This window comes from Thalassophryne amazonica, chromosome 6, assembly GCF_902500255.1.
Source record: "Thalassophryne amazonica chromosome 6, fThaAma1.1, whole genome shotgun sequence".
Classification (NCBI taxonomy): domain Eukaryota; kingdom Metazoa; phylum Chordata; class Actinopteri; order Batrachoidiformes; family Batrachoididae; genus Thalassophryne; species Thalassophryne amazonica.
The window spans coordinates 105,760,112-105,781,738 of NC_047108.1; the positions used below are offsets into that span (position 1 = coordinate 105,760,112).

The 21,627-nt window shown below is 41.9% G+C and overlaps 1 protein-coding gene across 1 annotated transcript in view; it reads right to left on the reverse strand.

The window, feature by feature from the left end:
* Positions 1 to 8,855: 8,855 nt before the first annotated feature.
* The window catches only part of si:dkey-261h17.1, a 63,736-nt gene continuing 50,964 nt past the window's right edge, over positions 8,856 to 21,627 (reverse strand). Inside the window, exons 5-8 of the mRNA XM_034173102.1 lie at positions 16,489 to 16,600; positions 13,330 to 13,382; positions 12,784 to 12,945; positions 8,856 to 9,133 (exon numbers count right to left, since the gene is read on the reverse strand). Coding sequence (XP_034028993.1) covers positions 8,945 to 9,133; positions 12,784 to 12,945; positions 13,330 to 13,382; positions 16,489 to 16,600 — 516 coding nt within the window. The 3' untranslated portion in view covers positions 8,856 to 8,944. The remainder of the gene's footprint in view (positions 9,134 to 12,783; positions 12,946 to 13,329; positions 13,383 to 16,488; positions 16,601 to 21,627) is intronic.

Genomic DNA, 21,627 nt, shown 5'->3' on the forward strand with positions numbered 1-21,627 from the left:
GTCGTCGGATGACCATAGCAGCATGGCTGATACCGACACAGACACCGACACTGCAGATACGCCTACGAACAGCAATGTCTGTAACGTCGTTACTCCTCCTCGAAAAAAACAAAACAAAAAAGAAAGCAAAAATACATGGGCAAATGGGAAAAGGTGCGCGACAACAGCTATAAGTATTGTAAGTATTGTTTACTTTTTCAGACTTTCACTGTTACATTGCTTTGGATTATATATATATATTTTTTGTTAATTTATACACTTTTATAACAATAACACGACAGAGAAAGATTTATTTTTAAAGACATATTTTTTTATATACTTTGAAGCAGGCCAGGATGCTCATATTGAAATTGTAAGTGAAAATTTATTTTGCACTAAAAATAAATTGCTAAATAATAATTTGTTTTCTGCATGTTCATATCATAACAAATGCATGTGTGCATCTACTTAAATTCAGGGTCAAGTCAATAGTCAAATGGTTAAAAATCGTTTCACACACACACTGGGAAGGGTGAAGGCAATGGTCAGTTGGCCGGTCCATGGAAATAGAGACTGGAATGGACGTCATGTGACTAGCGGCGTGCTGCACGGCGGCCATTACTGAGGGTGGAGAGAGACCTTGATCCTGTTAAACAGAAGCGATATGAGGAGAAAAAAGGCAGCCAGTGCTTCATTATCAGCTGCACGAACCACAAAAACAAATTCTCCAATACTAAAATTAACTGTACAAGAGCCTTAATGTAATTATGTAAACCAAATGTCTATTTTAAAGTTGTTATGCCGCAATTTAATGTCAGTATACTGAGACTATAACTCAACGCCATAAGTTCTTTTCATTATGCTGCGTTCACATGCGGAAACAAAAATGTTTAAATATATTTATGTCTATATATATATATACTTGCAGCTGTTGTTTAATATGATATGTACATGGTGGTCACAGGAGGCATTTAAATTTGAACAGTGTGGTTGGAGGGGATGGAGGAGGTACTTTTTACCCTGACTGAGGGTCAAAAGTCAAATTCTGAATGGCTTTATATCTACTTGTAATAAAATGTTAGTAAAAATCATATATATGTTGTTGTCATTAAAAGACTAGCAGTAATATTACAGTGGAAAAAGCAGCAAGGTAAATGAGCACAATGGCAAGGCATACTTCAGATTAATATTTTAATACATAAGGATTTTTTTATCCAGACATGTATGGGTTCGTAAGCCTTTTAATTAGCATGAATACAACTTAGGCTTCATTTATAAAAACTCCATCGAGAATTATGATGACAGGAAAAAAAAATCACAGTAAATGAACAGAATGGAATATTTTCCACAAATTTCCACACTTTCCATAAAAAATTTTTTTCTACCCAGACATGTATGGGTTCATTAGAAAGAGCAATAAAAGGGCTTTAAAACAAGCCTACTTTTATTAAAATCTGTTAACAAATAGCGACAATAGAGCAAGAAAAGCAGCACAGTTTATCGTAATTTCCCCAAATTTCTGCATTTTACATAAAAGTTGTTTTTTTTTTAACTCACACATGCATAGGTGCATTGGAAAGAGCTTTCAAAGGGCTTTGAAACAAGCCTACATTTATTAAAATCCATTAATAAATAGTGACGCTAGTGCAAAAAAAGCGGTCAGTTTATTGTTGATGAGCTGCACATTTCCACCCTTAGTAATGGCGCCTTCCTGTCCTGAGTGACGCTACACGCTGCCTCTAAAGTTAGCCAATTTTACTGGGGGGAGAAGCTACATGCTACTGCTAACAGGCTGTTTATGTCTGATAAGGTAAGAAAACTTAGTCCGCTGTTAAATTTGGATGAAGCTGAACAAAGTTGGACACAGAAGTGCTCAGAGTTTGTTTTTTTTTTTGTTTTTTTGGTGTTTTTGAAAATGTTTAGTTTGTTCTGCGAATACTCACGTGAAAATAGTGCAAACACTGTAAACAAGAGCGAGACTGGAAACAACCAAACAGTATGATTTGAACTGGATGTATGCCACAAACCATAGTGCATGTAGTCCACTGACTTTGGCACAAGAGTGGATCAGCAGGCTGCAATTGGTGTAGAATTATAGTGGTGTAGTCCTTAGAAAGCTTTATGTGTTTGCAAGGAGCGAGAAGATTTGTACATTATGTGTTTACACAGATAACCTGGACGAGTCTACATGAATTAGGCATGATCAATGTTGTCACTGATCTTAATTCTCTCTCATCTTTCTCTCTCACCTTTTTCCTAAACCTGCTGGCATATCAATTAGGATTTTCTTCACCGGCTGATCATGCAGACCACATGACCTGACCTCATGGTCCCATATGATCTACTTCCAGCCCTTCAATCTGCCCAGTATTATCTTAACATTAGCGAGTTTAGAAGAGGCGTGTTTTGGCACAAAAATGAGAGAACATGATGTATTTGGCGGCAGCAACTGCACCAAATGGGGAACCACCCCACAGTAAAAACAACCAGCTGAGTTTTACTCACAATCACAGATTCCACCGCTCACAAACTACTCCGGGTTGGACGGAAGGGATGATGCACGGGCGAGGAGCAGGATCGAGTTAGTGGAATTATGTGACACTGAGGAAAAGATTTGGAGAGAGAAAATGGCTGGGAGCACAGAAATTAACATTGTTTAAGGCTAGCGGAGCCAAAAATTTACATTTGACAGAAGTGATTGCCAGAAGAATGAAAAAATGTGGAGCAAATGATTAAAGGAGGAATGTTTTTGATAGTGTAGTTGGAGCTGAGTTGTTGCCGTGACACTGATTTGTTTTATCACAGGATTAAAGCTCAGATAAATTGCAAATAACAGGCAGGCATGTCTGATGCAGTCACGTTCACATCCACAAGGATTTAAACATAATTTTGCATTGTGCACAATATGTTGTCTGTGCTATGTGTTTGCTGTGACGGCACATTAGACTTATGAAGTATTGTGACAATGAATGTGTTGTACAGCATTGCTAAATGGCCTTGGGGAAATGTTTTCCTGAAGTGGGGACAAGGCAGGGTAGAGACTCACATGGGGCTTGATCATGTGATGAACAAAGGGCATGAACAGATTGCAAATCCTCATCAGATTGACTGCGAGATGTAGTTTATAGTGACAGAGCAGGAATGAAAATAAGAACATGACAGCAGTAACACACGTCTGATGACAGCGTGAGGAGTGACATGGTATCTGGGAATTCGTCTTTCCTCATAAACGACAACTGGTGAAGTTTTTGCTGCCACACCCAAATGGTGAAAGCCAAAACTGTGCGGTGATGTCATTACTACTGCTTATGTAAACCAGCTGTGCAGCTTTAGGTGCGACATGGGGCTAATATTCCAAGTATGCGCAAACACAGATGTCTGTATGCGTTTTAGCTGCTGCACGTATTTGTGTGTCTAACATCTTTGGGTAGAATCCCCATCGTTTTGCCTGCTCCTTTGATATGCAAGGATGTGAGAATTGTTTTGTGTTTAACAAATATATATATATATATATATATATATATATATATATATATATATATATATATATATATATATATATATATATATATATATATATATATATATTGTTTTGTCCCACATGGCAATAAAAAGGCAAAGTCAGGACAAAGTAAGATTATTGTTTAGGGCCCCTTCACACATAGCGTGGAGTTTGGCTGAACTGCACACTTAGTGCACATGACGCAAGAATCCTGTGCAAACAGTGTAATGTCATCCCTGCTGCCAACGCCTCGTACACCTATTGCTACAATTATTTGCGCACAAAAGCACCTGAAAGACAGAGTGTGCGCTGTGCGAACCCATCACACCTTCTCACGGCAGGTGCTGGCCAAATTCCAGGTGACATGCACGAACACCTAACACCGCCCACATGGCACTTATAAAATGTGTGGCCAGTCGCAGTCTTGGCATGACCACAGACTGCTGACAACCACTGTCGTACTGTTGTGAAATTTGTCTACGTTCCCCATGAATGTGACTTTGAAAACACACTGACATGTGGGTGTGTGCACTCCACTCACGGGAGTCGTGGCTTCTGACAGAAGCAGCTGCGGTGATGTCATTCTGGACATTCCAGCTGGACAACACCTACTGTGTTTGGACAGTTATGGACTAACAACTGTCCACTGTGAGGCACATGTGTCTGATTGCTGTATTTTACATGGACATAAAAACATTTTGAAAGGTGCAAGTTCGCGCCCCGGCTGGTGTGTTTATTTCTTTTTTTTTAATTCCACATAAGCGGCGCGATGTGGACCCACAGGTACCGGCTGTTTTTTATTTTTATTTAGTCCACATAAGCAGCGCGATGTGGTTCCACACATACCAGCTGGTTTTTATTTCTTCCACATAAGTGGCACCATGTGGTGCACCTGGCACTGTTCCTGCTCGAGGGACACCGGCATGTGCATGAACTCTCACACCGGGTTCGTGCACGCCTGCCCATCGGTGCAATGTTTCGTGCGCTAATTTTGAACTGTTTTGCGCTGTTTTCGCCCAAACGCCATCCAAACTTCACATTATGTGTGAAGGGGCCATTAAAGAGAACATAGCACAAACTCAGTTTTTAGGAACCTTTTCCAGTTTCATCTGGTCGATGTCTTGTGTTAAAGAGCTGGAAAATCAAAATGTTCTGTGACTGTTAATGCAAAAATTCTTCTGCTATCAGCAAAATCAAGACATGAAACAACTGTTTAGACTTCTGCAAAATATGTAACAGACTGTTATAGGTCAACTCCTGCTTACCAGGAAATGCCCATTTGTCTGCAGTCTGTGTGACACACACTCTGAGGAGCAGGGATGGACTTTTCACCCATTACTTTGCTACCGTTTCTATTTAAAGCTACAGGCACAGACCTGAAGAATCATTTTTTTTTTCGTGGGATAGCTCAGTTTTTATGGGGTATTTTTGACTACAAATGTTATGCTTTTTGGCACCTGGTGACCCTTCTCGGCTTGTTTTAGAGATACATAGTATGACCTGACTGCAGGCCCTGTTGTTCAGTCTGGGTTTGTGACTCGTTTATTACAATGAAATAAATAAATATTCTTCCATTCAGAGCTCATTTTAAAAATCGTGGCTTGTGCCTCAAATATTCTTCTGAGTTGAAACTTGTCCACACAGGGTTTCATTACTACTCAAATCTTTAAGACAAATCAGATCAAGGCTTTAGACTGTATAATTTTTTTAAAGGATTGTTTTAGCTTCTTCAGAAGGTGACAGTTCACTTATGATTGAATTTAAATGATTCTGCTGGACATGGTTGCCAAAAACAATGTGTTTCCAAGCCTCTCATGGATGTTCCATGAGAGGTTTCCAACTGCAATGTTCCAAAGCAGGGAGTTTAAATGCCTGCTTACTCTTATTTACAATAAACAAAACCTGAAGCAGTGAAATTCACAGAAAAATTGATTTATTTAGTATTTAAACTTGTTTTCTGCATCCAATTTGAACTTAATGGTAGTAGTAAAGTTAGTCACATTGTAATGTTAGGAATGAAAACATGAAAAACAGATGAGGGGGCAATCAAGACATTTGATTACTGTAATTGATTTTTTTTTAAAAGCATCTCCCCACCCCCCAAAGAAAAACCCCAGGTACATCAGTTAAAAACAGTTGCCCCCTGAATTTACAGGATTGTGTGTGTGTATATATATATATATATATATATATATATATATATATATATATATATATATATATATATATATATATATATATGTGTGTGTGTGTGTGTGTGTGTGTGTGTGTGTGTGTGTGTGTGTGTGTATAAACCAGAACAAAAAAGCAAAAAAAACAAAAAAAAAAAAACAAAAGGTGGCTGTTTGCTAATACACTCAACAAAAATATAAACGCAACACTTTTGGTTTTGCTCCCATTTTGTACGAGATGAACTCAAAGATCTAAAACTTTTTCCACATACACAATATCATCATTTCCCTCAAATATTGTTCACAAGCCAGTCGAAATCTGTGATAGTGAGTACTTCTCCTTTGCTGAGATAATCCATCCCACCTCACAGGTGTGCCATACCAAGATGCTGATTAGACACCATGATTAGTGCACAGGTGTGCCTTAGACTGCCCACAATAAAAGGCCACTCTGAAAGGTGCAGTTTTGTTTTATTGGGGGGGGATACCAGTCAGTATCTGGTGTGACCACCATCTGCCTCATGCACTGCAACACATCTCCTTCGCATAGAGTTGAAGAGAACACCTCTCCAACGTGCCAAACGCCAGCGAATGTGAGCATTTGCCCACTCAAGTCGGTTACGACGACGAACTGGAGTCAGGTCCAGACCCCGATGAGGACGACGAGCATGCAGATGAGCTTCCCTGAGACGGTTTCTGACAGTTTGTGCAGAAATTCTTTGGTTATGCAAACCGATTGTTTCAGCAGCTGTCCGAGTGGCTGGTCTCAGACGATCTTGGAGGTGAACATGCTGGATGTGGAGGTCCTGGGCTGGTGTGGTTCCACGTGGTCTGCAGTTGTGAGGCTGGTTGGATGTACTGCCAAATTCTCTGAAACGCCTTTGGAGACGGCTTATGGTAGAGACATGAGCATTCAATACACGAGCAACAGCTCTGGTTGACATTCCTGCTGTCAGCATGCCAATTGCACGCTCCCTCAAATCTTGCGACATCTGTGGCATTGTGCTGTGTGATAAAACTGCACCTTTCAGAGTGGCCTTTTATTGTGGGCAGTCTAAGGCACACCTGTGCACTAATCATGGTGTCTAATCAGCATCTTGGTATGGCACACCTGTGAGGTGGGATGGATTATCTCAGCAAAGGAGAAGTGCTCACTATCACAGATTTAGACTGGTTTGTGAACAATATTTGAGGGAAATGGTGATATTGTGTATGTGGAAAAAGTTTTAGATCTTTGAGTTCATCTCATACAAAATGGGAGCAAAACCAAAAGTGTTACGTTTAGATTTTTGTTGAGTATACTTAGAAGCCTTGAACATATACCTTTCTCTTAAATGACCAGGAGCAAACATTGCAAGTGTGCCACAATACACATCTCTTACAAATCCAATGAATTCAAATCATTTTCCATACAAAGTATAATTATTGGTACACAGAATAAAAACTGAGACAAATGACAAACCAAACTCACCATACTATACCCCGCTGGTCAATAGAATACTGATGTTATAAAGAGTATACAGTACATAATGAAAAGAATAATACTGACAAATCAATGGACAGAGCTGGCTGAAGAAGCTGTTTCTGCTCTTTGTCTGAAACCTTTAACCAGTCTGTCATTATTTTCAGCTTTGGCTCTGAAACCACATTGAGACCACTTGACATTTTGGCTGATCTCTGTACAGCTGGAGGTGATAGATCTTACAACTTCTTGTCGCTCCACTTCTTTGGTGAAATTAAAACAGCAATTCTCTTTGCATTCCAGTACAAGGACCGACTAAAGGGTTCAGATGCAAAACCCAGTAGCTATTTATTTTTAAATGGAGAAAACTGCAGTTTAAAATGGGGATTTCAAGGAAAGTCCATTAGAAAATGGATGGATATACATAAATACATTGGAAAAGGCTTGTTCAAAATCTTAAATATTTTACACACTGATAGTTACCTCAGCAGCTGAGTGCATATTGGCCTCAATTACAAATTTGTCATTTTGGAGATACCGGGTTTTGCAGCTAAACCGCTCAACTGGAAGTCAATATATTGTCGCCTTATCAGTTGATTTTACAAAATTGTACATTTTTTTGTGGCTAATGTCATGTGTGCATTCAGATTCACACATGTTCACATGTACAGTGCACTTCACTTTTTCCACATTTTTTGTTACAGCTTTATTCCAAAATGGAGTAAATTAATTTTTTTCTCTTAAGATTCTATACTCACAACACCCCATAATGACAACATGAGTTTTTTTTTTTTTGTTTTTTTTTTTAGAATTTTTTGCAAATTCATTGAAAATAAAAACTAAGAACTGAAATTAAGCTGTAGAAACATCTCAAGGATTATCAGTGGAAACAGCATGCACCTGAGCTAAATTTTGAGCTTCATGCCAAAGGCTGCGAATACTTAGGTACATATGATTTCTTAGTTTTTTAAACTTTTAATAAATGTGCAAAATTCAAAACAAACAAACAAAACATTTTTTCTCATTGTCATTATGGGGTATTGTGTGTAGAATTTTGAGGAAAAAAAATGAACATCTATTTTAGAATAAGGCTGTAAAATAAAATGGGGAAACAGTGCAGCACTGTCAATACTTTCTGGATGCACTGTACAAAAAAATCCACCACACACTGTCAAATAAGCAAACATACAGTAAGCAAAAGAAGCTTAGATGCATGTGTGGGTATATACAGTCCGTGCACAGTACAAATACAAGCACACATGCAGGATTTGAAAGCAACAAACAAAACTCACACAAATACATCGGCACGCATACACAATTATTAAAGCAATCAAGCAGAGCCCAATGGATTTTATGAGAGGTTTGTAAACAGTTCTCAGCCACTGTGATTTCCCCCTCAGTTATGGCATTACACTAATCAAAGTAACAATTTTATTTATAAGCTTATAATTTTGGCAGGTCATTTCTGAGCTTTAAGACTGATGACATGCAGAAAGCAAATTATTCAACTTCAGAGCCATCAAGGGGATGCACTAATGATAAAATGCATGCTCTTCCAACACCAAATAGATAATCTCCAGCTTGAATGCCATCAACAACCGAGAGAGTGAGCTTTTGTCATCATGATCAACATTAATCACCACCATCGTCGTCATTAGAAGAGGCACGGTGGCCGAAAGAGGAGGCAAGGGGATCAAGAGTGTTGATGCAGGAGAAAGTTCAAGTCTTCATTGCTCAGGACTGGATTCAGAAGGGAAGGTCAGTTGATGTCAGGATGTGGTTGTGTGTGGGATGGGGTAGTTCCTGGGCCGCAATTATCTGAAGACTATTTCACAGCTCAGTGTCTGCCGTTTTGGCGGTAGAGTGGCCATTGGTGGGAGGAGGCTCGGTCTTGGCTGCCTCGGGAGACTCTCCGTTTACACTGGGCTTCTCCTGGGTTTCAGGAGTGGGGTTAAGTGGAGCCACAGAGACGAGAGTGTTACCCTGGTTCTCCTGATCTGCAGGGTGTGCCTCTTCCGCCTGCAAAGCAGCACAGATCCACAGGTAATTAGTAGGATGTTGAAGTGTCTGCCACCAGTACAGCAGTCAGAATGAAGGTAGATCTTGTGATTCAGACATGCACGCAAAAACAGATGTGTCATTTTAACTGTGCTGTTGTGTAAGTGGTTAGATCATAAAAGCCATGATTTATCTCTCAGCCAGACAGTTCCATAACAAATATACACTTACACTGACACAAACACGCCCTGTTATGTGCCATTTGTCAATGTGCAATGTGCAGGAAAACAGCTGTGCCTGGATAGTAGATGAAATGCAGAGTTTAGCAGCTGAATAAGGCAGCAGAGGGCTGGGTGTGACCCTTTGGACAGCTCACTCTATGTTTGATAGCTGGCCAACAAAATTCTCTAATTAAAACATTGGCAATATTTTACTGAAACAGACAGAAATTCAGCACAATGGGACATATGATCCATTTATTTTTTCCCAAACTGCCTCACAGCAAGAAGATCCTGGGTTCCCTGCCCACTGCCTTTCTGTGTGCCGTTTGCATGTTCACTCTGTGTGTTTGTATAGGGCGTTCCTCCCATCATCAAAACATGCACATTTGGTAAAAATAATACAAGCGAAGCGACGCAAAGGTGGCTCATGGTACACTGAATCCCAAACAGGAAGTGCCAAAGTTTTAGTCCACAGTGAAACGTGAAATGTCAAATGTCAAACATTTCGACACTTCCTGGATTGACAGATGAGATCTGGTGGTCTGTATGTCACATGGCATGGATCATTTGTCCCATTTGCCATTGTGCTCCATTTAGCGTGCAAATTTGGCTCTATATGATTTGTACCATTGCACACTACAACCACTGTGCACATGCATGAGCGATAACGGCACTTAGCAGCTTATTGACACTGCTCATTCTTCTAACACAGGGGTTTACAAATTATGGGAGAGTGAGCCCCCCTCAGAGAACAAATGAATAGCTGTGCTCTCCGCCCCCCCACGACACACATACACATAATTTCAACATCTTTGTGTATTTCTTTTTATTCTTTTACACATCTTAAACACATTTTAAAAGGACTTGTGTGTTTTTAAGGAACTGTCTATGCATTTACACATTTTACAGCCTTTGTAAACATTTTAAACATGTTTTTAAAGAACTTGCTTTTCTTTCACACCTTTTTCAAACATTTTAAACATGTTTTTAAAGAACTTTCTATTCTTCTATTTTTACCTTTTGTCATATTTTAAACATCATTTGAAAAAAACATTTAAACATGTATGTGTGTTTTTTAAATGTCTTTGGCATAACTAACACATTTGAACATGAATGATATTATTTCAACTTCAGGGATGGGTATTGATAAGATTTTATTGATATTGATTCTGCTTATCGATCTGATTCCTTATCGATTCCCTTCTCAATATCTCCTGTTTGAAAACCACTGTTCTAACACAAAAGAAAATAAAATCAAGCTTACAATATTCGCTGGGACATATCTAGAAAGTGCAATCGCTATCAGATGAAGAGCTCGACAAATTTCTGTTGTGAATTTTGGCTGGACTGAGAAAAGCAGAAGTACAAGAAGAAGTCAATGCATGGCATCATCTACGGACTACACTGTTGTCTGAGACCAATTTTGGATCGGACTGGACTGCTATTTAAAATTCGTGTTGGAGTGTTTGAACCTCAAAGGACCAGAGATGCACACCAAAATGTAAGTCTCTCTTCTCTTGTCTATAAATTAATACGAGCGAAAAAAGCTCACTCATGATACAGGGAGTCCCAAACAAGACGTGTGAAATTTTGAGTCCACAGTGAAATAGGAAATGTCAAATGCCAAACACTTCCTGCATCAACACTTCCTGGATTGACAGATGAGATCTTGCGGGAACTCAGTGGCAAGTTCACACTGAAACAGGAAGTGCCAAATTTTGAGTCCACAGTGAAACAGGAAATGTCAAATGTTGAACACTTCCAGGCATGGGTGGAGCTGGAACAGAGACCAGTGTTGCACTGGACTCCCTATAAATCTGACTGGACACAGATGATTGACATGTCACAACGCCACATGTCTGGTTGAAAAGAGTTGCATCTTGAAATCAGTGAGTCGTATTGACTGCTACGGTCCTCCTGTCCAATAGTTGGTGCTGTGTACCACAAAAAGTTCAAATCCACCTTAGCAGAAGAAGAAAAATGTTTTCCTCAGATGTGAACTGAACATGTTGGTTGAACCATATGGACTAATAGGTATTAAAGGCACTGCGCTGCGGTGGTTTGAATCATATTTATCTAATAGATTACAATTTGTTCATGTAAATGGGGAATCTTCTTCACAGACTAAGGTTAATTATGGAGTTCCACAAGGTTCTGTGCTAGGAACCAGCTCCCAATTCAGATCAGGGAGACAGACACCCTCTGTACTTTTAAGATTAGGCTTAAAACTTTCCTTTTTGCTAAAGCTTATAGTTAGGGCTGGATCAGGTGACCCTGAACCATGCCTTAGTTATGCTGCTATAGACTTAGACTGCTGGGGGGTTCCCATGATGCACTGAGTGTTTCTTTCTCTTTTTGCTCTGTATGCACCGCTCTGCATTTAATCATTAGTGATTGATCTCTGCTCCCCTCCACAGCATGTCTTTTTCCTGGTTCTCTCCCTCAGCCCCAACCAGTCCCAGCAGAAGACTGCCCCTCCCTGAGCGTGGTTCTGCTGGAGGTTTCTTCCTATTAAAAGGGAGTTTTTCCTTCCCACTGTCACGAAGTGCTTGCTCACAGGGGGTCGTTTAGACCATTGGGGTTTTTACGTAATTATTGTATGGCCTTGCCTTACAATATAAAGCGCCTTGGGGCAACTGTTTGTTGTGATTTGGCACTATATAAAAAAAAAATTGATTGATTGATTGATTTTATACTCTTGCTCTCTGTCTCACAGACCCCATTCACTGCATACCGTGTTCAACCTTCACTGTATTTTTCTTTTGCAGCTAATGTTGTAAAAAAAAAAAAAAAATCTTTATAGATTTGGGTGGAGACCTGACTGTGTTGTTAAAGTTTTAGAATGTAATAGCAATGGTTTACCTCTTTGATTTTGCACATTTCTGTGCAGAAATGCTCATACATGATATCCACACCCGCTTCAGATATCAAAGCAGCATCCATTCACCATCCCCGAGGTGGCAGATCAATCGATGAGATAATACACAGGCAAATCAAAGTTGCTTTTTGGATTGATCTGGTGATGGATCAAAGTACTGCAAACTGATGTACTAAAATGTACTAAAATGTACATTTTAGTAAAAAAAGTACTAAAATGATACAAGTATAAAATTAAACTGCCATGTCACTTTATCTATGTATAACACATTTTATAGGATAGTATATTTTTACACCGAAAGCACAACTTTTATATTATTTCAATCCATATCTCTTATTTATTGTAGAATATTGTTAACTGTATGTACATCTTCTTAATTTTTATTTTTACTTGTTCTATGTAACACTTGCTTTGACAATGTAAACGTATGTTCCCCATGTCAATAAAGCTCCAATGAAATGAAATTAAAAATGAGTAGAGGTAACTAACAGGTATGCAACTAAGCAAGATTTACAATATGCTGTTTTTTTTTAACATGTATTCTTTGGAGAAAAACATAAAAATGTGCTTACCAACTTTACTCCCTTCTTTTCAGGGCGACGTTGGCATTTGAAGTAACCGAAGGTGATTGCAGCTGCAGCAAGCAGACCACTCACCAGTATTCCCACAAACACAGATGATGATGATGATGATGAAGATGAAGATGATGGCTGCTGAATATCTGACACACCCAACTAAATTTAAAAGAAAAAGGTTTTGGATAAAAGAACTGATAATTCATTAAAAATCAAAAATAAAGCTCCTTATATAAAGCAAGGGTTCTCAAACCTGGTCCTGGTCTCAATCTCCACACACCCTTCCATTTCTACCTGGTCTAACTGTGGAGAATGAGCCAAATCAGCTCTGTTCTTCTGACTGGCTGTTCAGGTCTGAGTTGTGTCTCTCAGAGCTGGATTGAGAACCACTTATATAAAGTCATCTCAACTGTCCTGTAGGATGCTGAATCTGGCTTGGACAGCTCGCAGTCTAGATTAAAATGTTCTTGACTTCTAGGCATCAGCTCAGCTTGTTTATCTACCACAGCATCATATTCATCTGCTCACATCAGAGATTCTTACCTTCTTTTTCAGACTATCACTCTGGAGGGCTTCAGCCAAAGTACTTGGCTTTGCTGCAGGGGAATAAGAAACACATCAGTGCTTAAATCACCATTTCTATTCCTTGGGTTGCTGCAACATAACACCACAAATAAACATAACAGTACGTTATTTTTATTGGCGATGTAGGAGGTCCCATGTCAATATAGTGTTTTGTTTTCTGGTGGATACATGCTTTTTTCCTAGTGGTTGGAGTAGTTTCAATTTGGGGCGGCCGGGGCGGGCTGCTCCTTGTGATCGACCAGTGCAATATTAATATGTCCACAAATCATGTGCAATAACAACTCGTTTACAAATCCCTACACTAATGTCACCTTACCACACCTAAACTCCATTTCACATATTGTAAAGAAGATGCTCCTATCTCCGTTTCAATCCCAATCATGTTTATATATATATGCATATGTATATGTGTATGTTTATAGGTATGTGTGTGCATATGTGTGTATGTATATATATATATATATATATATATATATATATATATATATATATATATATACATACACACACGTGGGTGTGTATGTATATGTGTGTATGTATGTATATATACATATGCATGTATGTGTGTGTGTGTGTGTACATATATACACATACATATTCTATTTCTACCTCATATCTTAGGCCTTGCACGTGGGTGTGTATGTATATGTGTGTATGTATGTATATGTATATATACATACACACACACACACATACGAGGTCTATTAGAAAAGAAACCGACCTTTTTATTTTTTTCAAAAACTATATGGATTTGAATCACGTGTGATTACATCAGACAAGCTTGAACCCTCGTGCGCATGCGTGAGTTTTTTCACACCTGTCGGTTGCGTCATTCGCCTGTGGGCAGGCTTTGAGTGAGCACTGGTCCACCCCTCCTGTCGGAATTCCTTTGTCTGAGAACTTCCTGAGAGACTGGCGCTTTGCTTGATCAAAATTTTTTCAGAAACTGTTAGGCACATCCAAGTGGACACCATTCGAGAAATTCAGACGGTTTTCGGTGAAAATTTTAATGGCTGATGAGAGATTAAGGAGTGTTACTATCGCTTTAAGGACAGTCCACAGCGCCGGACGGCGCGCCGTGCCCCGAGCCGCCATCGTCAGCCTGTTTCGAGCTGAAAACTTCCAAATTTAAGCCTCTGTTGACCCAGGACGTCGTGAGAGAACAGAGGAGTTTCAGAAGAGGTCAGGATCAGCAGTTTATCCGGACATTCCACTGTTAAAGGAGATTTTATAATGAAAGACGTGCGGATGGATTCGCACATCGGCATGCAGCCGCTCATTGCATGGCGCCACAGAAAAACACCTCCATGGTGATAACCATTCGTAAGATTCAGGCGGTTTTCGATGGCTTTCAGTCAAGTGAGTATCCGAGAAATTGTTTAACAGCTGGACATGTTCAAACTTGTCCTGTGAGACTTCCAACGGAGGTGTTTTGCTCACGTTTTGAACCCTCGTGCATGTGTACATATATACACATACATATTTTATTTCTACCTCATATCTTATGTCTTGTACTGTTACAAGTATTATTATTGCTTATCCTTGCACACACTGTTTGATGAACATTTTCCTCTACTTGCACCCACCTTGTGTGTTGTGTGTGTTTTTCTGCATTATCCGCTGCTTAATTTGAGATTTTTGTGCATTGTTGTTTTCTGTTTTTATTATTGCCAATTTAACTTTTATTCTTAGAGCTTATTTTGTTCAATTCTTTGATTCCTAGTCCTGTATAAGTAGGCCCTCTCAAACTATTATAAAAAAAGAAAAAAAAACACACACACGCACAAACTTACACTCTGGAAAATACAGTACTTGCAGAGTTAGGATGCAGTCAATGGTTGACTTCTTGGATGTGAACCCAGACTGCTCTGGTTGCTGGAGGCAAGTAACTGGAAGTGAATCGCATTAAGAATAATCTTTGCTCACACCGTTCCTGACACTGAGAGAAGTGTAATACCCCTATAGGGTTTTTTGTTATCAAGGTGATTATCCTTTCCTTTCCAAAGTGGGGCATCAAGTCCTTTTTTCAAGTCCATATGAATGATACTCATCTCCCAGATTGAAACACGGATTGTTTGCAGTGGCAGAAGAACAGCATCTCTTCCCACCTGCAGGAGTTTAGTTCCAATATTGATCCCTGGAGCTAACCCACACCCTCAGCTACTTCACTGCTTTTCCAATCTCACAAACATTAGGCTGTTCACACTTGACTTGAGCAGTAATCACTAGAAACTTGGCACAATATGGTGCATGAACAAAGTACTCAACATCAATTACAAAGCAGGTGCATAGGTGGCACCTTAGGCACTTCGACAATTGCACAAATTTGATCCCTGCACTGGCATGCAATCTTGCATGGCAATGTGTACACTCGTCATAAACTGTGCATGAACTGTGCGTGGCTACCAGAGCACAAAATTTTTTTTTGAAATGTTCAAAGTTTCTGGCATGCATAAATTTCGTGCCACTTGCCTGAACTAGTCATTAACATTGCGCAACCTATTTGAAAACACTGCGTGTCACATGTAACGCATCTGAACCGGAAATTAGATTATGAAGAGATGTTACATCTATAATAAACATAACTTTACAGATACATTATCTAACTCATAAGAAGGAATGAAAATGCAACTGTTTTAACAATCCATTACAACATATATTATAAATAATTACCTCTGAGACAAGATTCCAAATGTGTTCTCCATCGCACGACGCGTACAAGACAACCTGCAGCTGTAGATAATTTCTCTGTGATTCTGGGAGCGATGAGAAAATGGTTTCTTAAGTTCTGAGAGTAAATGCACCATCGGCTATGAAATGCTATGGCACAGGCTTTATTTTATATAGTGTGGCGTCAAGCAGGACAAAGCAGCATGCATTGGCACAACGAATTGCACGGCAGTACAGGGATCAAATTTGTGCAAGTGTCAAGGTGGAATCATGATCTTGTTGCTGCTGTTAATGATAAAGACAGATGTCGTTATGCACACCCTCGTTACCTACTGAGATAAAAAATCAGTCAATAAAAGTGTGAACCATAATTGTTTTTGTTTTTTTAATATTTCACTCAGCAAGAACCCATATTTGTGACTGTCGATTGTTGACTTCAACACCCACCGTCATCACTGGCCAGCACCACATTGGAGCCTTCTTGGAAGATTTCCAGATGACAGTTTTCATTACGACACCAGGCTGCAGGGTTGTTCTGGATTATGTCTTTAGTCGATGACTATAAGAAAGGATTCACATTAACAGATGAGTTAAAAATTACCAGTGCATACAGTAGATGTTTGAATGTATTCTCATAGCAAGGGGAATCGAAACAAAAATATCATTTGAAACTCTGAGAAGGGCAGTTTCTGTAGAGTGCAAGTGGCGGAACCCAGACTGGAATTTATCAAGAATATTATGTTCAGCTAAATCCTCATTAAGCTGAGGGACATAGCCGGAAAGCAGTGATCTATTTATTATCAATAAGACAACCGGGCCAATAGAATGGAAGACCTTTTTAAAAAAGGAGGTAGGGACGATAGCAAGTGGGCAGGAGGAAGGTTTCAATCTGTCCACCAGACCAGTGAGCTCTTTCAGTGACATAGGTTTAAAACTATCCAGAACTGATGGCAGAGCTTTGTAGATTTCCACAACCGCTCCACTTTCCGACATGATCTCTTAACACTGCGAATACTGTCATTCATCCAGGGGGGAGGAGTTATTCAGAGGGGCGTGTCTGGTTTTAAAAGGAGCCACTCTGTCCAAAATTGAGAGACAATGATGATTAAAAGAATTAACTAAAATATCAACATCATCTGAACTAAACAACTCATCAAGGTTAAAAGCAGCAGAAAATACATCTGCAGTAAAATGATTAAAAATGCGAGCAGATCACAGGAGGAGCAGACGGATAATCCAGATTAAGAGACAAAAAGAATACAAACATGATCAGAAATAAAAATATCCTCAGAATAAATAGACTCAATATTAAGACCCAGAGTAAAAACAAGATCTAAAACATGACCTTTGCTGTGTGTGGGGCCAGACACGTGTTGGATCAAGTTGAAAGATTTCATCAGACTGATGAATTTAGCAGCAGATTTATCAGAAGCATCATCAACATGGAAATTAAAATCACCAACAATTAAAAGTCTGGACAGCTTGAGAGTTGTAGATAAAAAGTCACTAAACTCCTTGAGGAAGGAAGTGCATTGACCAGGTGGACAATATATTAAAACACAATAAAAAGGATTAGTTCTCCCAACTTTTAAAATCAGTGATTCAAAAGATGGAAATTATTCTGAACTCACACGTCGACACACAAAGCTGCTCCTACAGACCGCAGCAAGTCTGCCACCACGTCCACACAAACGTGGCGAGCTGAAGAATCGGAAATTTTTGGGACAGAGTTCAATGAGGGGGGCGTGTTCCATTTCCCTCTGCCAGGTTTCAGTTAGAAACAAAAATTCCAGGTCCTTGGAATGAATATAATCATTCAAAATGAAAGTCTTATTAGTAACGGAGCGTGCATTTAACAGCGCCATCCTGAGAGGAGCTGCAGCTGGATTCTCCACAGCAGACTGCCGGGGGAAGGCACACAGGACCCGCGGAGACGAACCACTTCGCCTGCGGGTTTCACATGCCAGCGGGGGGGCCACACAGCCACGGGAAAATCAGGAAACACCTGATGGAGACAGCAGGGCCGCTGGTGATGATCCAGCGAGGGAGATGGGCCATACATCCACACGTCCGGAGAAAGCAAGTTGATCAAACGGGATCGACGACATTTTCCCACAACTCCGCGTTTCCAGAACAGCCTCAGCCTCACCTGCACACCGGCTCTTCTCCCCCGCCTTCGTCTGCATCCGCGGGAGCTCCTGTAGCGCTGACTGGCGCTAGCATCGCCGGCTAACAGCACAAACGGAGGCCACCGAAAGAGCCAAATCTCATGACCATAGGTGAGGGTCGGAACATAGATCGATCGGTAAATTGAGAGCTTTGCACCCCTGCTCAACTCTCTCTTCACCACGACGGTCCGATACAGCGACCGCATCACTGCAGACGCTGCACCGATCCGTCTGTCGATCTCACGCTCCATCCATCCCTCGCACGTGAACAAGACCCCGAGATACTTAAACTCCTCCACTTGAGGCAAGGACACTCCACCGACCTGAAGAGGGCAAGGCACCTTTTTCCGGTCGAGAACCATGGCCTTGGATTTGGAGGTGCTGATTTTCATCCCAGACGCTTCACACTCGGCTGCAAACCGCCCCAGTGCACGCTGAAGGTCCTGATTTGACGAAGCCAACAGAACCACATTGTCCGCAAACAGCAGAGATGAGATTCTGTGGTTCCCAAACCAGACCCCCTCTACACCCTGGCTGCGCCTAGAAATTCTGTCCATAAAGGTAATGAACAGAACCGGTGACAAAGGGCAGCCCTGGCGGAGGCCAACATGCACTGGAAACAGGTTTGACTTACTACTGGCAATGCGAACCAAACTCCTGCTGCGGTCGTACAGGAACTGGATAGCCCTTAGCAAAGGATCCCGGATCCCGTACTCCCGGAGCACCCCCCACAGGGTGCCCCGAGGGACACGGTCGAATACCTTCTCCACATCCACAAAGCAAATGTGGACTGGTTGGACAAACTCCCATGAACCCTCGAGCACCCGATGGAGGGTGTAGAGCTGGTCCAGTGTGCCGTGACCAGGACGAAAACGACACCGCTCCTCCTGAATCCGAGGTTCGACTATCGGTCGAATTCTCCTCTCCAGTACTCTGGAATAGACCTCACCAGGGAGGCTGAGGAGTGTGATCTCCCTATAGTTGGAACACACCCTCCAGCCCCCCTTCTTAAACAGAGAGACCACCACCTCAGTCTGCCAATCGAGAGGCACTGTCCCCAACCGCCACGCGATGTTGCAGAGACGTGTCAACCAAGACAGTCTCACAACATCCAGAGACTTAAGGTACTCAGGATGGATTTCATCCACCCCAGGAGCCTTACCACCGAGGAGCTTTCTGACCACCTTGGTGACTTCGGCCTGGGTGATGATGAGTCCGCCTCTGAGTCCCCAGTCTTTGCTTCCTCTTTGGAAGACTTGACGATGGGATTGAGGAGATCCTCAAAGTATTCCTTCCACCACCCGACAACATCCCCAGTCAGGGTCAACAGCTCCCCACCTGCACCGTAGACAGTGCCGGCGGAGAGCTGCTTCCGCTTCCTGAGGCGTCAGACAATTTGCCAGAATTTCAACCAGGTCGAGAGATAGTCCTCCTCCATGGCCTCCCCGAACTCCTCCCAGACCTGAGTTTTTGCCTCTGCGACCACACGGGCTGCAGCACGCTTGGCCTGCCGGTACCTGTCAGCTGCCTCTGGGGTCCCACTTACCAACAAAGACAAGTAGGACTCCTTCTTCAGCTTGACGGCATCCCTTACTTCCGGCGTCCACCACCTGGTTCGGGGATTGCTGCCACGACAGGCACCAGCGACCTTGTGACCACAGCTACGAGTGGCTGCATCGACAATGGAGGTGGAGAACATGGTCCACTCGGACTCCATGTCTCCAACCTCCCCCGGGATCTGGGAGAAGCTCTCCCGGAGGTGGGTGTTGAAGATCTCGCTGACACAGGGTTCCGCCAGTCGTTCCCAGCAGACCCTCATGATACATTTGTGCCTGCCAGGTCTGACCGGCTTCCTCCCCTCCCAGCGGATCCAACTCACCACCAGGTGGTGATTGGTCGACAGCTAAGCCCCTCTCTTCACCCATCTCAGATGATACAACTACAAAGTCGATCATCGACCTCCGGCTCAGGGTATCCTGGTGCCACGTGCACTTATGGACATGCTTGTGCTCGAACATGGTGTTCGTGATGGACAAACTGTGACTAGCACAGAAGTCCAACAACTGAACACCACTCGGTTTCAGATCGGGGAGGCCGTGCTTCCCGATCACCCCCCTCCAGGTCTCACTGTCGCCGCCCATGTGGGCGTTGAAATCCCCCAGGAGAACAATGGAGTCCGCAGTTGGAGCACTATCTAGTACCCCTCCCAGTGACTCCAAGAAGGTCGGATACTCTGCACTGCTGCTCGGCCCGTAGGCCGAGACAACAGTGAGAGACCTGTCCCCGACCCGAAGGCGTAGGGATGCGATCCTCTCGTTCACCGCGGTGAACTCCAACACATGGCGACTGAGCTGGGGAGCAATAAGCAATGCTACCCCAGCTGCTCGCCTCTCCCCGTGGGCAACGCCAGAAAAGTGGAGAGTCCAGCCACTCTCCAGGAGTTGGGTACCTGAGCCCAAGCTATGCGTGGAGGTGAGCCCAACTATCTCTAGTCAGTATCTCTCAACCTCCCGCACAAGCTCAGGCTCCTTCCCCCCCCAATGAGGTGACGTTCCACATCCCAACAGCCAGGGGCTGTGAGCACGGACAGGGCCACTGGGATTAGCTAATCCTTCCGTATATTTTATCGGTATAACATTCTTAAGTATAAATTGTAGTTTGAACAGATTAATTTTTTTCAATGCAGTTTTAAAACAGTCATGGGCAGTACAAATATTACCATCATGTAATTGCTAATTTAATGGCTGGGCTAATTTAATGTTAACCAGTCCTGTATTGCGAAGTTATTGACTTTTTGACCTTCTCTAGTAACTAAAATGGACCAACAACAAATTAGGTGGCACCGCCATTCCAAGTTACTGAGCAACAGCAAAAGTCACCTTTCACAGAGTTTGTGAATGGCATCATGCCTGCATTTAGCACTCACCTCTCCAGCAGAGATTCTGGAATCGTGGACTTTCATGGTCCCTGTTTATAAAAGTGATGATCAACTTGCATATAATCACTCACTATAACTACACCAGTGTTTCTCATACTTTTTCAGATTGACAACTGCCCATCCATCCATCCATCCATCCATCCATCCATCCATCCATCCATCCATCCATCCATCCATCCATCCATCCATCCATCCATCCATCCATCCATCCATCCATCCATCCATTTTCTATACCCTCTTACTCCAATTAGGGGGCGGGGGGCTGGAGCCTATCTTAGCAGTCATAGGATGCGAGGCAGGGTATACCCCAGACAGGATGCCAGTCTGTTGCAGGGCCATGTATAGACAAACAAACACATTCACACCCGCACGCACACCTATGAGCAATTTAAAGTTTCCAATTCACCTGACCTGCATGTCTTTGGCTGTGGGAGGAAGCCGGAGGGAACCCATGCAAACGCTGGGAGAACATACAATCTC